This window comes from Ambystoma mexicanum, chromosome 4q, assembly GCF_040938575.1.
Source record: "Ambystoma mexicanum isolate Mex_15411 chromosome 4q, UKY_AmexF1_1, whole genome shotgun sequence".
Classification (NCBI taxonomy): domain Eukaryota; kingdom Metazoa; phylum Chordata; class Amphibia; order Caudata; family Ambystomatidae; genus Ambystoma; species Ambystoma mexicanum.
This window is the reverse complement of record NC_090928.1, coordinates 383,557,076-383,570,593: the sequence shown is the minus strand read 5'-3', so window position 1 is coordinate 383,570,593 and position 13,518 is coordinate 383,557,076. Positions and strand designations below refer to the sequence as shown.

The 13,518-nt window shown below is 45.3% G+C and overlaps 1 protein-coding gene across 2 annotated transcripts in view; it reads left to right on the top strand.

Annotated features, from left to right (window-relative positions):
* Positions 1 to 13,518, top strand: part of AKT3 (AKT serine/threonine kinase 3) — a 2,870,184-nt gene that overhangs the window by 2,008,922 nt on the left and 847,744 nt on the right. For both annotated transcript variants that reach the window (XM_069607962.1, XM_069607961.1), the window contains 2 exons: positions 7,314 to 7,379; positions 7,813 to 7,881. In XM_069607962.1, coding sequence (XP_069464063.1) covers positions 7,314 to 7,379; positions 7,813 to 7,881 — 135 coding nt within the window. The remainder of the gene's footprint in view (positions 1 to 7,313; positions 7,380 to 7,812; positions 7,882 to 13,518) is intronic.

The window sequence follows — 13,518 nt, the reverse complement described above, 5'->3', positions numbered from 1 at the left end:
TAACCCGGGTGACCTCTGCAAGAGTAATCCGTCTGTCCAGTCTTTATCGGTCTTCTACAGAGATGAAGGGTAAGTTCGCTCCTCTAATGAATTCCTGTGGGTTTCCATATCCCAACTATCCGCGCTTAATAAGGACGTGTAATACTCCAAGATACTCATCTTGAAAGGTGTCATCCTCTCGCATGAGACCACGGCCATCTTCCAATGTAAGGATAGTATTCTTAGCTTTCTGGGCTTTGAGCTCAAAGGCCAGAATGCGTGAAACTTTATTGTAAGCGCTAAAATAGAACTGGTGGTTCAGAGTAATTTGTGGGAAACATGAAATGCCCAGAGTGCTTTAAGCTCGGTTCTAGCTATTTGGAGCTGCCTGTAAACCCTACGCGCTCCCCCCTTCTTATATTGCAGGTATAGAACTCGTACTCGCTTCTCAGATTCTGCGCTTTGGGATAACCTCATCTGCTTCATTGTGGAGGCCAGACTAATGAGCTCACCTCTCAAGGTCAGTTTAGGCGCGTCCCAGACAGTTGCTATCAATGTATCCCTTGTTCTATTTTTCTGAAAGTATAAAGCGATCTGCTCTGAAATGGCAGTGCTAGAGGTATCATCTGTAAGTAGTCATTTATCTTCCACACTGCCTTTTTTCTGGCCCCCAACGCTAATGCATCTAAGTGAACCGCGATTGGAGTATGATCTGAAACCACTGCCAACCCTATTGTGGAGTCAACGACCTTCGAGATTAGAGAGTGGGAGACTAGAAAGAAATCTAGCCGCGAATAGCTACGATATACATGCGAGAAGTAGGTGTCATCTCTCTCTAGAGGCTGTTGGAATCTCCAAACATCCGACAATTGCAAGTCTATCATTGCTTGCTCAAGGGATTCATACATGGATACATCGAACCCTCCTGCTGAGGTAGATCTGCCCAACCCCACTTTCAAAACCACATAAATCCCCACCAAGGAGATGTTCCCCCATCTGAAGATGAGCAATGAGTGGAAGGAAGTGTTTCAGCATAGTGTTTGAGCATAAAACCATCTTGGGACTTGTTCAGGCCATCTATGGAGAACAGCGTAAGGTCTGCATCCCCAGGGTGAGTTTGAAGGTCCAATTACCGCCCCTGAAGGTCTTTGGTCATCTTTACCATAGTAAAATTCAGAGAATGGGCGAACAAAATGGCCACACCTGCTTTCTTACTGTGAGGTGAGGCAAAATATTGGTGAGGAAACCATTTGGAGCAGACCTGGGCAAATCGGCTTTCAATAAGTGTGTCTCCTGCAATAGGAAAAGGTCAGCTTTTAGCCAGTTTGGACAACACACTCTTACTTTTCCTGGGAGAATTAAGCCCTTTGTACATTTAACAAAATCACCTTAAGATCCCCATTTAGACATATGTTGCATATCTTGTTGGCCCCTCACTCCCAACCACCCCACATGGCATAGGCTAAACAATGCACAGAAAATAAAATGCAATCCCAGTTTGGTCCAATGTCTCACTAAAAAGGAAAAACCACCAACCAGCACCAGAAAGAAAAAAACAGCGTGATGCACAATCTGGAAGAGAAAAAAAATAAAAATAGCCATCCCGTATGGAACTAGTATTGGGTCACCAAAGAACCCAACAATGGCGTGTACTCCTGCCCGTGCAGACTTGGAATGAAGCTCTTGAAGCAACTTAATCAACATCACTGAACCAATGCAACATAACATAACCGCTGTGGAAGCATCCCCCAGCCCATATTAAACTGTGGCCTGGCAGAAGAAAAACACATCCAATGTACCCATTACAGTCATGTAGGCACCTCTGAGTCCCCACTCCTCTTCCTCCTTTCCTTGGAAGGACTCTGGCAGTCTCTCCGCCTACTCTTCCTAGAGCGCACTTTAGCCCAATCCTTCTGCCGTGTGTTCTGCTCGATGCCTTTAGGTAATTGAAGATATGCAGGGGGAATTTTCAGCACATCCAGTGCCGCAGCAAGAGACACAAACTGAGGCTGTACTCCTTCATAAGTAAACATAATGTGTAATGGATACCCACTTCTGTACTGGATATTTCACTTTGCCAACCACTGTGGTCTCATATGACTGTGCCTCCGAATTGTCCCCTGTGACGGGTCCTGAAATATCTGCAGTTTAGTTCCATTGAACATTATGGTGCGCTGCACCCTAGTTTTCTGGAAGATGAGATCTTTGGTTTGGAAGAAGTGAATCCTGGACATCACATCTGGAAGGCGGTTTTGGCATGGCTGTAAGTGAGAATACACTCTTGTTTGTGCAGTGTAGTGTAAGGTCTATCTGCTCACTGTCTCCAGGTATGCTGTGAAAAAGATTGTGCACGTATGCATCCAATTCACAATCCAAGACCTCATTGGGGATTCCCTAGAATCTGAACATTATTTCCTCTAGAGCGATTCTCGCTGTCTTTCAGTTGCTCCTCTGTAACCACTTTGCGCATCTCCAATGCAGCCACTCATAGTTCAAGCTGATCATAGGAATTAGCCTGATCGCAGAAAGCTGTTTCTATGTTTCGCCTTTTGGACATTGTAGGTGTGCTCTTTTAAAAAGTCTTTCAGCTCCTGGAGGGTGGACGCCATTTCTTTTTTAATAGAATGGAGTATTGCACTATGTCACCCTTTGTAGCTGACTGTGAATTATGATTCAGTGGGATGCCCCCATCATCTGGCTCTCCCTGAGAGGACAGGCAGCTCAGGCACAGAACTGTAGAAAGGCCCCTTGTGTCTCCAGACCAGTCCTCAACCTGCAGGGTAAAATTACGTTGCAGGAATAAACACTCTGGTAAGGAGATCTGCCAGGCACAGCAACGCTAAACTAGATTTAAAGGAGCAACACAAATCCAGCCTTCATTAGCCTCACAAAAGCAGACGGGACACAATTGCGCTGCACGCCCACACGCCAAGCGCCAACAGGAGCCTCCAGTAGCAGGGCAGCTCTAGCGGCGGGCGAGGGCAGCACTGCATGCAGCGATCCGAAATCCGATGGCAGCTGTGCTCCCAATGTATACCACTCCGGGTGCACCCACCACCAGCTCAAGCCATCTGTGCTGGTATACTGCAGCATTATGCCTCCGGAGCCCTGAGGGGAAGCCACATGGTTCGTGGACAGACCGCAGTGGGAGGCTATCAGAGCCTCAGGAGTCCCCCTCCAAACAGAAGATGCTGCAATGCTCCTTGGCTGGATACGTGAGCGTGCCCAGGTGCTCAAGCATAACCGAGGCAGGACGCGCTCAGGCCACTATGGAGATATGGCCGCCATGCCTCAGCCAGCATCTGTAACTGGCCTACCGGAGGGCTCGGGCGCCGTGCGATTTGCCTGAAACTCAGGCAGATTGTACAGCAGAGCCTCTAACAGCGGGGCACACTATCTCTGAAGCAAAGTGCTGCTTATGGCATCTGTGAAATCACTTAAACACTGACAGGGCTACAGAGGTCGTACAACTTATGACTCAATTAGCCGAAGGCCAGGTCAGCCCTGGATATAGACCATTATACAAACTAAATAAACTGCATTGAAAAAACCTACTTAAGTACCTAAAAATAACCTACTGAACCACAAGTATCACAAACTTGAAAAACAAAACTACCCATCACCTACACCAAAGTGACTCAATAGCGCATTGTGTACATATCCTACTGCTTTTTATACGCCAACATGTTTCTATTCATATGACTTTGGGCATTCCTGAGGGGGACCTCTTATATTGTTTCAGACCCATCTAAAGATTGGTATGGAAGAGTGAATCTTGATGCGTTGCTAGTGGCATAATGTGGACCACATCTGCAATACATAGTATTAACCATGGTTGGTCTCATCTGGTGCCTTTGTTATTTAATATTTTCTGTAAACGCCTAATAAGTGTGTGTTCAACCTGCAGATGATCATCATACTCGCAACTGGTATATCATGCTGTTTGAAAGAAGCGCATCTTATTATTCCATTTGCCTGGGAAAAAAATCCAAAATAAATGGATATAAATAACATTGGCCTCTCTGAGGGATATCAGCATACATACATGGAAAATGTATAAAGTAGTCTTTTTAAAAAAGAAATATGAACCATTAATGAAATAAAATATATAAATTTTTTTTGGTACACCTTGTGATTAATAGTATTGTTTCATGTGGATTTCTCATTTGGTGCAATAACGAGAAGGGGTCTGTTTTGTGCAATAAAGTGTTACAGTACCTGGGATATCCCTTCGCCATCCTGGTCTCTGTTTTTTGTTTGAAAGTAAATTGTATTAACCCAGGGAGAAATTGTGACTGCCGTTGACCTTCTAAAAACTGAAAAGCCACTAGACCCAATTGGTATAAGGAAATGTAGGAAAGGTACTGAGACCTATGTTCCTTGAAAGCAGGGATACAAGTGTACTTCCTTCAAACTGTGGGGCTGCAACAATTCTAGTCATCCCAAAGGGTGATAAACCAAATCAATTGAACTGCGACTCATGTAGGCCAATCTCCCTGATCAATGGTCAAACCAAAATACTAGCCTAGATTATAGCCATTAGGCTGAGCCAAAATGACAGATCTGCTCCATGACTATCAGAACGTTTTCATTCTAGGTTGCTTAACAAGACTAAGCTTAAAGTCTGCATGCTGTATTTGGACTAATGGATAGGATGATGGACTGCTCAGTAATCTCTCTAGACTTGCATAAAGCATTTGATTCGGTGGAGTGTGCATACCTATTCCCTCTACTAAAAAAGAAGGTCCTAGGCCTGGATTTGATTGGGTAGTTGAAGTTATTATATACTCGCCCTATGGCCAGGATTCAGGTCAATTGCATGCTAACAAATATGTCACTGTCAAGAGGGACGAGGCAGGGGGGCATGTTGCCCTAGCTGCTCTTTGCCCTGGCAAAGCAACCATTGGCTGAGAGTATTGGAAGAGATCAGACCCTTAAGGGTGTTCAGTGGCCATGGGGAACTGAACAGCGCATCTCCTTAAATGCATATGATCGCCTGCTATGTTTAGGGGCGCCACAGTTCTTGGGATGGAGAGCGATGGGCATAATTAAAGAATTTGGCTGTCACTTGAGTTTTAGACTAAATTGGGTGAAATCCGTACAGTTCCCACTGAGTGAACATCACAGCAGTTGTAAAATGTCACTATGAATTGTTCATAACAGGGTGTTTAACCAATTGGTAATAAAAGTGGCAAATGAGTCCCTATTCTGAGATATGAACTGGATCCCAGCAATGCAAGGACTGGCTGCAGATGTGGTTCATTGTCAGAAACTCCCCTTGACCCTGCTTGAGAATGTGGCCTTATTTAATATAATCACACTCCAGAGATGGTTGTATTAGTTGCAAAATGCCCATGGAGCTGTGAAATGGGGATGAATTTCAGTTGATTGAATCTGTTACCCGGACTTTGCTTTAACAGGATAAAGCACTGTGCATTTCACTTGCTATGTTTTAGTTTTCTTTGGGAAAGGACGGCTTGGCCTCCCCAACTTGTAGCTATAGTATTGAGCTTCGAATGGATTGTGTCCTCCAACGTATTCCTCATCTTTGACATGTAATGTCCTGCTTCAGCTGCTTCGGAAAAGAATTTCGGCAGAGGGCGCCGTACGTCGATATGGTCGAGTTGATGTCCCTTAAAGCCCTCCGTCGAGGGTGACTTCATCGGAGGATATATGTAGCACGCGTGGCGCCCGTTGGTCTCAGTTTTGTTTTTCCGCAAACCACGTTTTCTTTGTCTGACACTCAGTGCGCTCATAGTGGGACGTGTGTTACTTCGAGCAATGGTCTTCAAGCTCGACGATTCTGTCTTCATCTACACCATGGACACCAAATTCCGGTTTTAAAAAATGCAGAGATTGTGGTTTGACGATGTCCGTAACCGACCTGCATCGAATCTGCCTGTGGTGCCTCAGGGAGGACCACAATACTATTGTTTGCTCCAAGTGTCCGTTCATGACGGGAAAAGCCTTGAAGGAATGGAAGGGGAAACTCAAGGTAGGCACAAGTCCCCCAAACCCTGACCTGCTAGGCATTCGACCGATGAGTCGAAATGCGACTCTCTTCGGAGGAAGAAGGCCAAGCGTTCCAGGTCTAGGAGTGGTTCCTGCCACTCGGCATCTTCGGAAAGGAGGCACCACAGGTTGCTTTTTTCGACTTCATTTGACTGCCTTATCAGTGACTGAATGTTAGTAATAGAAGCTATCCCCCCAGAAGATGAAGCTGGTCCAGCTTTTTCTTCTCACCCCATTTCCCTAGGTGACAAGATGGCTGCCCGATCCTTAGCCCTGGATCCAAGGGACTAATGCCCATACTGCAACACACTGGTCCTGAAGATGAAACTAACGACCAGTGTCATCGAAACCGGTCGTCCCTTTTCCTTTTGATGATATCTGCACAAGCAAATAGGGTACCTACCTTGTAAGAACTAACACCTGTTTTGGTAACGTTTTTTTTTTTTTAGCACTATAGAGACTGCTCCCACTGCAAGGAATATTTAAACACCCACTGGCACCCAACACAAATGCTCCCATAACATATTTCTTTGTTGGTGAATAAACAAGGACTATAGTAGTCCTTTAAGAAAAGTCCTCTTAGTTATGTTTGGCGCATGAAGAAGCAGAGTTAATGATGCTCTATCTCTTGCATGGTTAACCACTAATGTGGGTTTTTAGGTGCGTGTTCGATATGCTAGATTTACTGCATATTCAAGTTAGGGACAGATTTCTCCTTTTCTCTTAGAGAGGCGGCTCATCACCGTTATCTTAGGGACAACACCCCCTGATGGGGACAGGGTGTGCTTCTACCTAGGGATAGTTTTTTTTTGCAGTTTTCAAGACCAATTCTTGGCCAAATTTGCTGTACAAAATGTAGTGCTCCAAAATATGGTCTTGAAAGCTTGTGCCCAAAAATGAGTTGCCTATTAACTTCCATCACTGGAAGGTTGTTTTTTTTTTTGTCTTTTTTTTTTCCTTCTTTAAACAAGCTATATTTGTCATCTGACACATGATTTCCCAACACATTTGATTTTGTGGGAAAGCGAAGAGGGTTTTGAATGCAGAGGTAGGATAGTAGATCAGTACTTGTATTTCATTAAATGCTTTCTTCATGACTTCAGAGATTTGTTGACACCCCATAATATTACAATCACCTAAATGTGAACGTCTCCTTTTCAGGAACGAACTACAGGAGTGGGCAGGGCTTAACATTATTTCCTTTGCACTTAAGTGGTTAATTCTTAGTGTTTGTGTATTAAAATCATGCATTTCTCTGGATTAAACATATTCATTTGTACTGCAGCTAGATGGCCATTAATCAAATATCCTTTATTCCTCAGGATGAAGTGGCACACACGCTGACAGAAAGTCGGGTGTTGAAAAACACGAGACATCCCTTTTTAACGGTAGGCGCATGCAACTACTATGCAACTTGGTCACATTGTGTGTATTGGTTAATGTTTTTTATCCAAAAGGAGTGTTGCCTTTCTCTTACACCTAATTGGCTTGCTATATTGCACAGATCAACTGTGATCGTTTTTAAATAGATTAAGGTAAGCTGCAGATGTTCTTTTAAGAAAATCGTTTTTTGGTGGTGTGCTTAGTCATTTCACGCCCGTGATACAATGCTTAACCACATAATTTTAACAAATGGAGACTTGCTAAACTTGTTGCACTTGTTGCTCACCCCCTTTTACTAGCACAATTTACATTTTTTGTGAAGTACAGAGAAGAATGGTAACTTATTACATTTGTTTATGATGGCATTGTCTCAACAAATCTTAGTTCTCTTCTGACTGCTTTCAATCACACTAACACTTTTTTCTCTTTTCTTTAAAGTCTTTGAAATATTCCTTCCAGACGAAAGACCGTCTGTGTTTTGTGATGGAGTATGTAAACGGGGGAGAGGTATGTTTTTCAATATATTTGTACTTTGAAATTAGTGTCTGTTTCAAGTAGGAAGTGCAGTCACTCAATTGAAAATTTAAGAAATCAGGTTTTCAGATCCAAACAGTATCTGCCAATGTAAAGGAGCTATATACTCTGTATTTTTATAAATCTTTGTTTTTCATTTGATACACATTACCTGTGCTCCAAAACAGTAAATGCTCCCCTTCATCAGCATTTTAAAACTGGATGCCCACCGCCCATCTTTCTTTGTAGCCTGCATCCTATTTGTGTAGAGTACCTCACAGTGGCAATCCAAGATTTCTCCTTCCCCCTCCAAAGCAAAACCATCCTTTTATCTATTCTCTCAAACCAGGGGTGTTGCTAGGTCTGTAAAAGATCTGGGGCTATGCTAATGTCGGGACTCAGGGCTATCTAGCCTTTTGGTTGTAGCCCCTGAGATTCTACTCGGGGCTACAACCAAAAGACCAGGGGCTATAGCCCCGTCATCCCCCCACCCCCAGCAACGCCTCTGCCTCAAACAGCCAGAACTGTTGCTGCCTAAGGAAGTGTATTCCTTGGACATACAGAACTAACAGCAGCAATTTCAAATAACCCTTTCTTAGGACTGAGCACTTCATGGGCATATTTGGCCTATGTACTTTCAGCAAACCAATGTTTGCCTCCCAGTTTGGTAAATCCCCTTTCAATCATTGTTGGCATCTGGCAAACGGTTTCTAATGGATTCCTTCCACAGATTCCTCATCTTAGGTATACACCTTTTTCCCAGCACCAGCTATCCTTGGACATTTTCTAGCCACCAGTGAGCACAGTGCTGCTCTGTTCACCACCCATGATGTTGGAAGTGACTTGAGGCGGGGGTGGGGGGGGGTATATATGGAGTTAGCCGCACCCAGTAACTTCAGTTCCTCTTTTGAGCACATTCAGTATTTTTTGGAACGTCTGAGCTCTATCTATTTTTGACTGTTGGGCCCACCACAAAGCCCTCAGGCTTCAAGCCCTGAGGGGATTGTGTGTAACAAATGTCTGTGTTACCCCTTCCCCAACCCCCTCACCATAAAATGCCTTTACTGCCTTGTGGAGGAACATGAGATGGAGGATTGCCGCTCCACAAATCCATGCACTCCAAGGCACATTTGGAGCGTGCCACTAAAAGGGCAGCTCCACAGCGTTCTCCCACTAGTTTCCCCCTCCAAAGCTCTGGCCGCTTCGTCCTTGGTACCAGTGGTGGAATAAGGGCCCACCATGCTTGTTGAAGTCGGTAGAGATGCCTTTGTTTTAAAAGAAAATGTATTTATAATTTTTCATACAAATGTAGTTCTCAGGTGTCCCGGATAGTGTAAACCTTTTACAGCAACCATACCGATATCCACATGAAAGTATGCATTTGCATCACCTAAGTTGTTCACCAGATGAAGAGAAAGAAGTAGAAAAATCTAACATCGCCTCAAAACATCCAATTATTAAACCCAAATTGTTCCCATGCTTCTGCGGCAAATGAAAATGCATTTTGCACATTAATATAAGACGCACAACACACGCAGAGAAACCAAGAATACACACATATATCACTCATACTCCATTGTCACTACCGTACTGTAGCTGTCCAAAACCAGTCCAACATGCATTGGTGCCCCTAAGTGCACATAAGTAAATCTCACGAGTGTTTTCTTACCCATACAATTAATTGCTGATCCCAACTTTTCCAAATAAAGATCTTCTTTATCTTGCCTCTCAAACTTTACCTTCTCATAATCCGATAAGGTCTTCAGAAATCCCATTTTATTTCCAAACTTTCAAGTCTGTTTTAGCTGCAACCAAAGCCTTGTCGGTCCACCTTCTTTGACCATACATTTCTGAGTCACTCAAATCTAGCAGTAGAACAATCTTAGGATTCCTAGTAATGCATACTTTCATTAGTGGTCCAATACAGGCATACTATTACTGTTAGGTGTAGCAAAGTAGATTATGAGCTAGTTCCCCATTGAAGGCCCTTCCTATTATTCTCTGCTCTGGAAATCTCAAATTCTAGATCTGCTGACCATGTAATCGATCCCATTGATGAGCATACTCTTTTACAGATATGCATTTGAGAAATGTGGACATTATTGCGGGGGTGGATTTACACCACTCTGGCCTGCTCATCAGTGGAGTAGCTATCATCTTAAACCTGTGCAATAATAGTGACTGAAGGATGATATATCATCAATTCACATCTTCCTAAGTTATATTTGTCAAGCAATTATTTGATCCTCTTACAAAACATCTCCAATTTTCATCACACATTTTGTACTCCCACTCTTCCAATAGAGCATTCTATTATTGACTTGGAGTGCTGGGTTGTGCCAAAAAGATGCATTTTCACTAAACCAAATATTCTCACCATTTTCTTCTAGCCATGTGATTAGTGACCCTTGAGTAGCTGTTATTGTAGGTAAAACCTGCAATTACCATGTATTAATCCAATCATAAATGTCCCAAGGAGAAAAAAAACAAAAGCTATTTTACTGAAAATGACTTTCGGCTTTCTCTTCCACAGACATTTCTGACAACCTGCTTACTTATCTGGGAGCGGCACACTTCCCTGTGTGCCGTTGTCTCTGCATTGCTTTGCAACGCCAGTTCCCTTCCCCCTACGTGAATGGGAACCGGCACTCAAGGTCCTCCTTTTTTCTTTTTTTACTTTGAACGGGTGCTTGTGACACCCCCGGTACCCCTGTTGACTTTATAGTGAACAAGGGTGCGGGCGACACCCCCGCAACCCTGCTGCCCTTGTTCACTATAATGCCACTGAAGCAGAGATTTGTTAGAATTTTTCGACTGTACGTGCAGCTGAAATTCAAACCAATCTCCCATTCGTTTTTTTTTTCTAATGAACGGATTCCTACACCCTGACCCGTATGTGGTATTTTTCCTATTGAGTAGGTGTTATTTAGTGTAAATGGGAGCATTACTTGTTTCTGTATCTATCCAAACAGCAGATGTACTATAATTTTGCATGAACCAGTATGCTTGATATTTTTCTAAATTGGCATACTCAACCCCTCTTTTACCAAGTTAATGTATTACAATGAATTCTCTCTGAATTATCACCCCATAGAAAATCCTGAAATACTTTTTAATCATAGCTTTAAAGGAGAAGTCCTATTTCTCCAGCATTGGATCTTTCATGGATTCACATGCTTAGAATATTCCCCGTCGTCAGACTGGGACCCCTCGGTACACATATATAGCCTTTTTCAAAGGAAAAACTTTCGACACTTTTGTGTCCTATCTACGTCCTTCTAGGACCCACCTACGCATGCTCCGCAGGCCGTGCTAGTATAAGAGGCCCGCCCCCGTGGCTCCCCTTCAGATTTCAACCGTCTCAAAAGTAGTGGGATCTCCTCGTGTTGTCCTACTGTTTTGTACTAGGTTGCGTCATTGGATTTCGAGTAATGTCCTCTGTCAGGTAAAGCGCTGTTCCGTCCATGCGCGACATGCGGCTTAAAAAAGGTTTACGAGGGGGACGGACATATGGACTGCATATATTGCCTCCACCCTCACCATTCGGCGGATACCTGCGACAAATGCAAGGGGTTTTCTCAAAAAACCCTCAAAGACCGGAACCGACGCCTGGTGGCATGGCTGAATGATGGAGCGGGGGCATACCCCCCCTCGGAGGTGGGCTCCACACAGTCGGCGAAAACATCGCGCCGAGCGGCCTCGTCGGAACCGCCGGCGAAGAAATCTAGACCGTCGGAAAAAGTCGTCTGGAGGTCACTCCACTAGAGACTCCTCGGCAAAGAAATCATCCTCATCAAAAAAGCATGAGAAGGAAAGGAAATCCTCCTCTGGCGATCATCACAGATCGACCACGAGTCGAGAGTCGAGTAAAAGCGGGCACAGTGTGGAGAAGGCGGGCCCGCCAAAACCACCTGCCAAGTCTTCGTCGTCGACGGCGGTCCAGTCATCGACCGCCTCCCTACCACTTGCACAGGGGGCATCCACCGTCCCGTCAACAATGGCGTCGACGAGGGCCTCGTCGACGGGGATCCTACAGGAGGCCTGGAGGCCTGAAGTCTTTGACCCGACCCCCCCGGAGCCTTTACTACAAGAACAAGCTATGTTGCTGTCCTCGGAGGACGAGAACGAGAGAGTTGCTGGCCCAGCAGACCTAGGGCTACGAGCGGCTGACAAGTCGTCGACGAGGGCCTCCGTTACACCGGTATCTGCCCCTCTCCTCAATCCTCAATCGGTTTTGTCGTTGGATATTCTGTCCACGCTTCAGTCCTTGTTGCAGTCGTTGGACCAGCGACTACCCCAGGCAAGCCTGCCACAGTCACTCGTCGACGAGCCGGGCCCGTCCCGTCAACCGACGCACCCACGCACGCCAATCTCAACACTGGCACAGGAGGAAGGTGAGCTGCCAGATTCGGAGTCCGACAGGGGGGCCATGTCGGATATCTCATTATCCCCCTCCAGGGATCCTACCTGGGAGTCAGAGGCGGAGTTGGAAAACCCCAGAAGCCCAGCTCACCCGTCCCCTCCGGACGACATTGTGTCATTCCATTCTATGATGGAGAAGGCATGCAAAGAATTTGGTCTGTCCCAAGAAGAACAGAAAAAGGATTGTTTTTTGTTCGACCACATGGGCAAGAGAAGGAGGTTGCTGTTCTCGATACCAATACTGGACCATGTATGGAAAGAGGGGTTGCAGACAATGAGACACCCATTCTCAGAACCAGCAGTGAAAGGACGCCTAGAAAAAAAGTTTAAGGCTCCAGAGTCTACCCCCAAGTGTTTATCCTCCCAACCAACACCGGACTCGGTGGTGTCGGCGGCAGCAGCGAGGAAGGCAAAGGCACAGCACAAGTGCACGACGACTCCTGAGAACGAGGCGAGACGCCAATATGCCTTTGGCAAGAAAGTGCTCTCCGTGGGAGCGACCACAGTAAAGGCCGCAAACTCTCTGGCAATTGTGGCCAGATACGATGGGGAGATGTGGCACAGATTAGCTCCGCTGCTTGATCATCTTCCAGAAGAACAGAGGAAGGCGGCGATGCTACTGGTCCGAGAGGGTGAGGAAGCCTCAAATCATGCAATAAACATCGCAGTGGATCTCGCTGAGTCAGGCTTCAAGCAAGTCAACAATGGGGTGGTATTGCGTCGACAGTCATGGCTTAAGTGTACCTACTTCAGGCCAGAGGTGCAATACAAGGTCTTAGATATGCCCTTTGAGGGAGACCTTCTTTTCGGCGAGAAGGTGGACGAGGCCCTTAAAGGGATGAAAGAAGATTCGGACACGGCACGTTCATTGGGTGCCCTCCAGAGTGGCAGGAGTTGCAAGTCTTTTCGTCCCTTTAGAGGGGCTTCAGGTAATTCAAGATTCTCTTCTGGAGACAGATCCTTTGCCAGATCGGCTTACCCCTCCCAGGGATACCGACGTGCCTCACAATCGGCTAACCGTCGACGAAACTTCCAGTCTTCCAGAAAACGACCATCATACCCATCGTCGTCGAGAGACAAGCAAAATAAAGATCAGCAGTGACATACCACGCACCGTTCTGGGGGGGAAGAGTCTCAGCATATGTCGACGAATGGGAAAGGATAACGACGGACCAATGGGTGTTAGACACCATAAGAAACGGACACTCT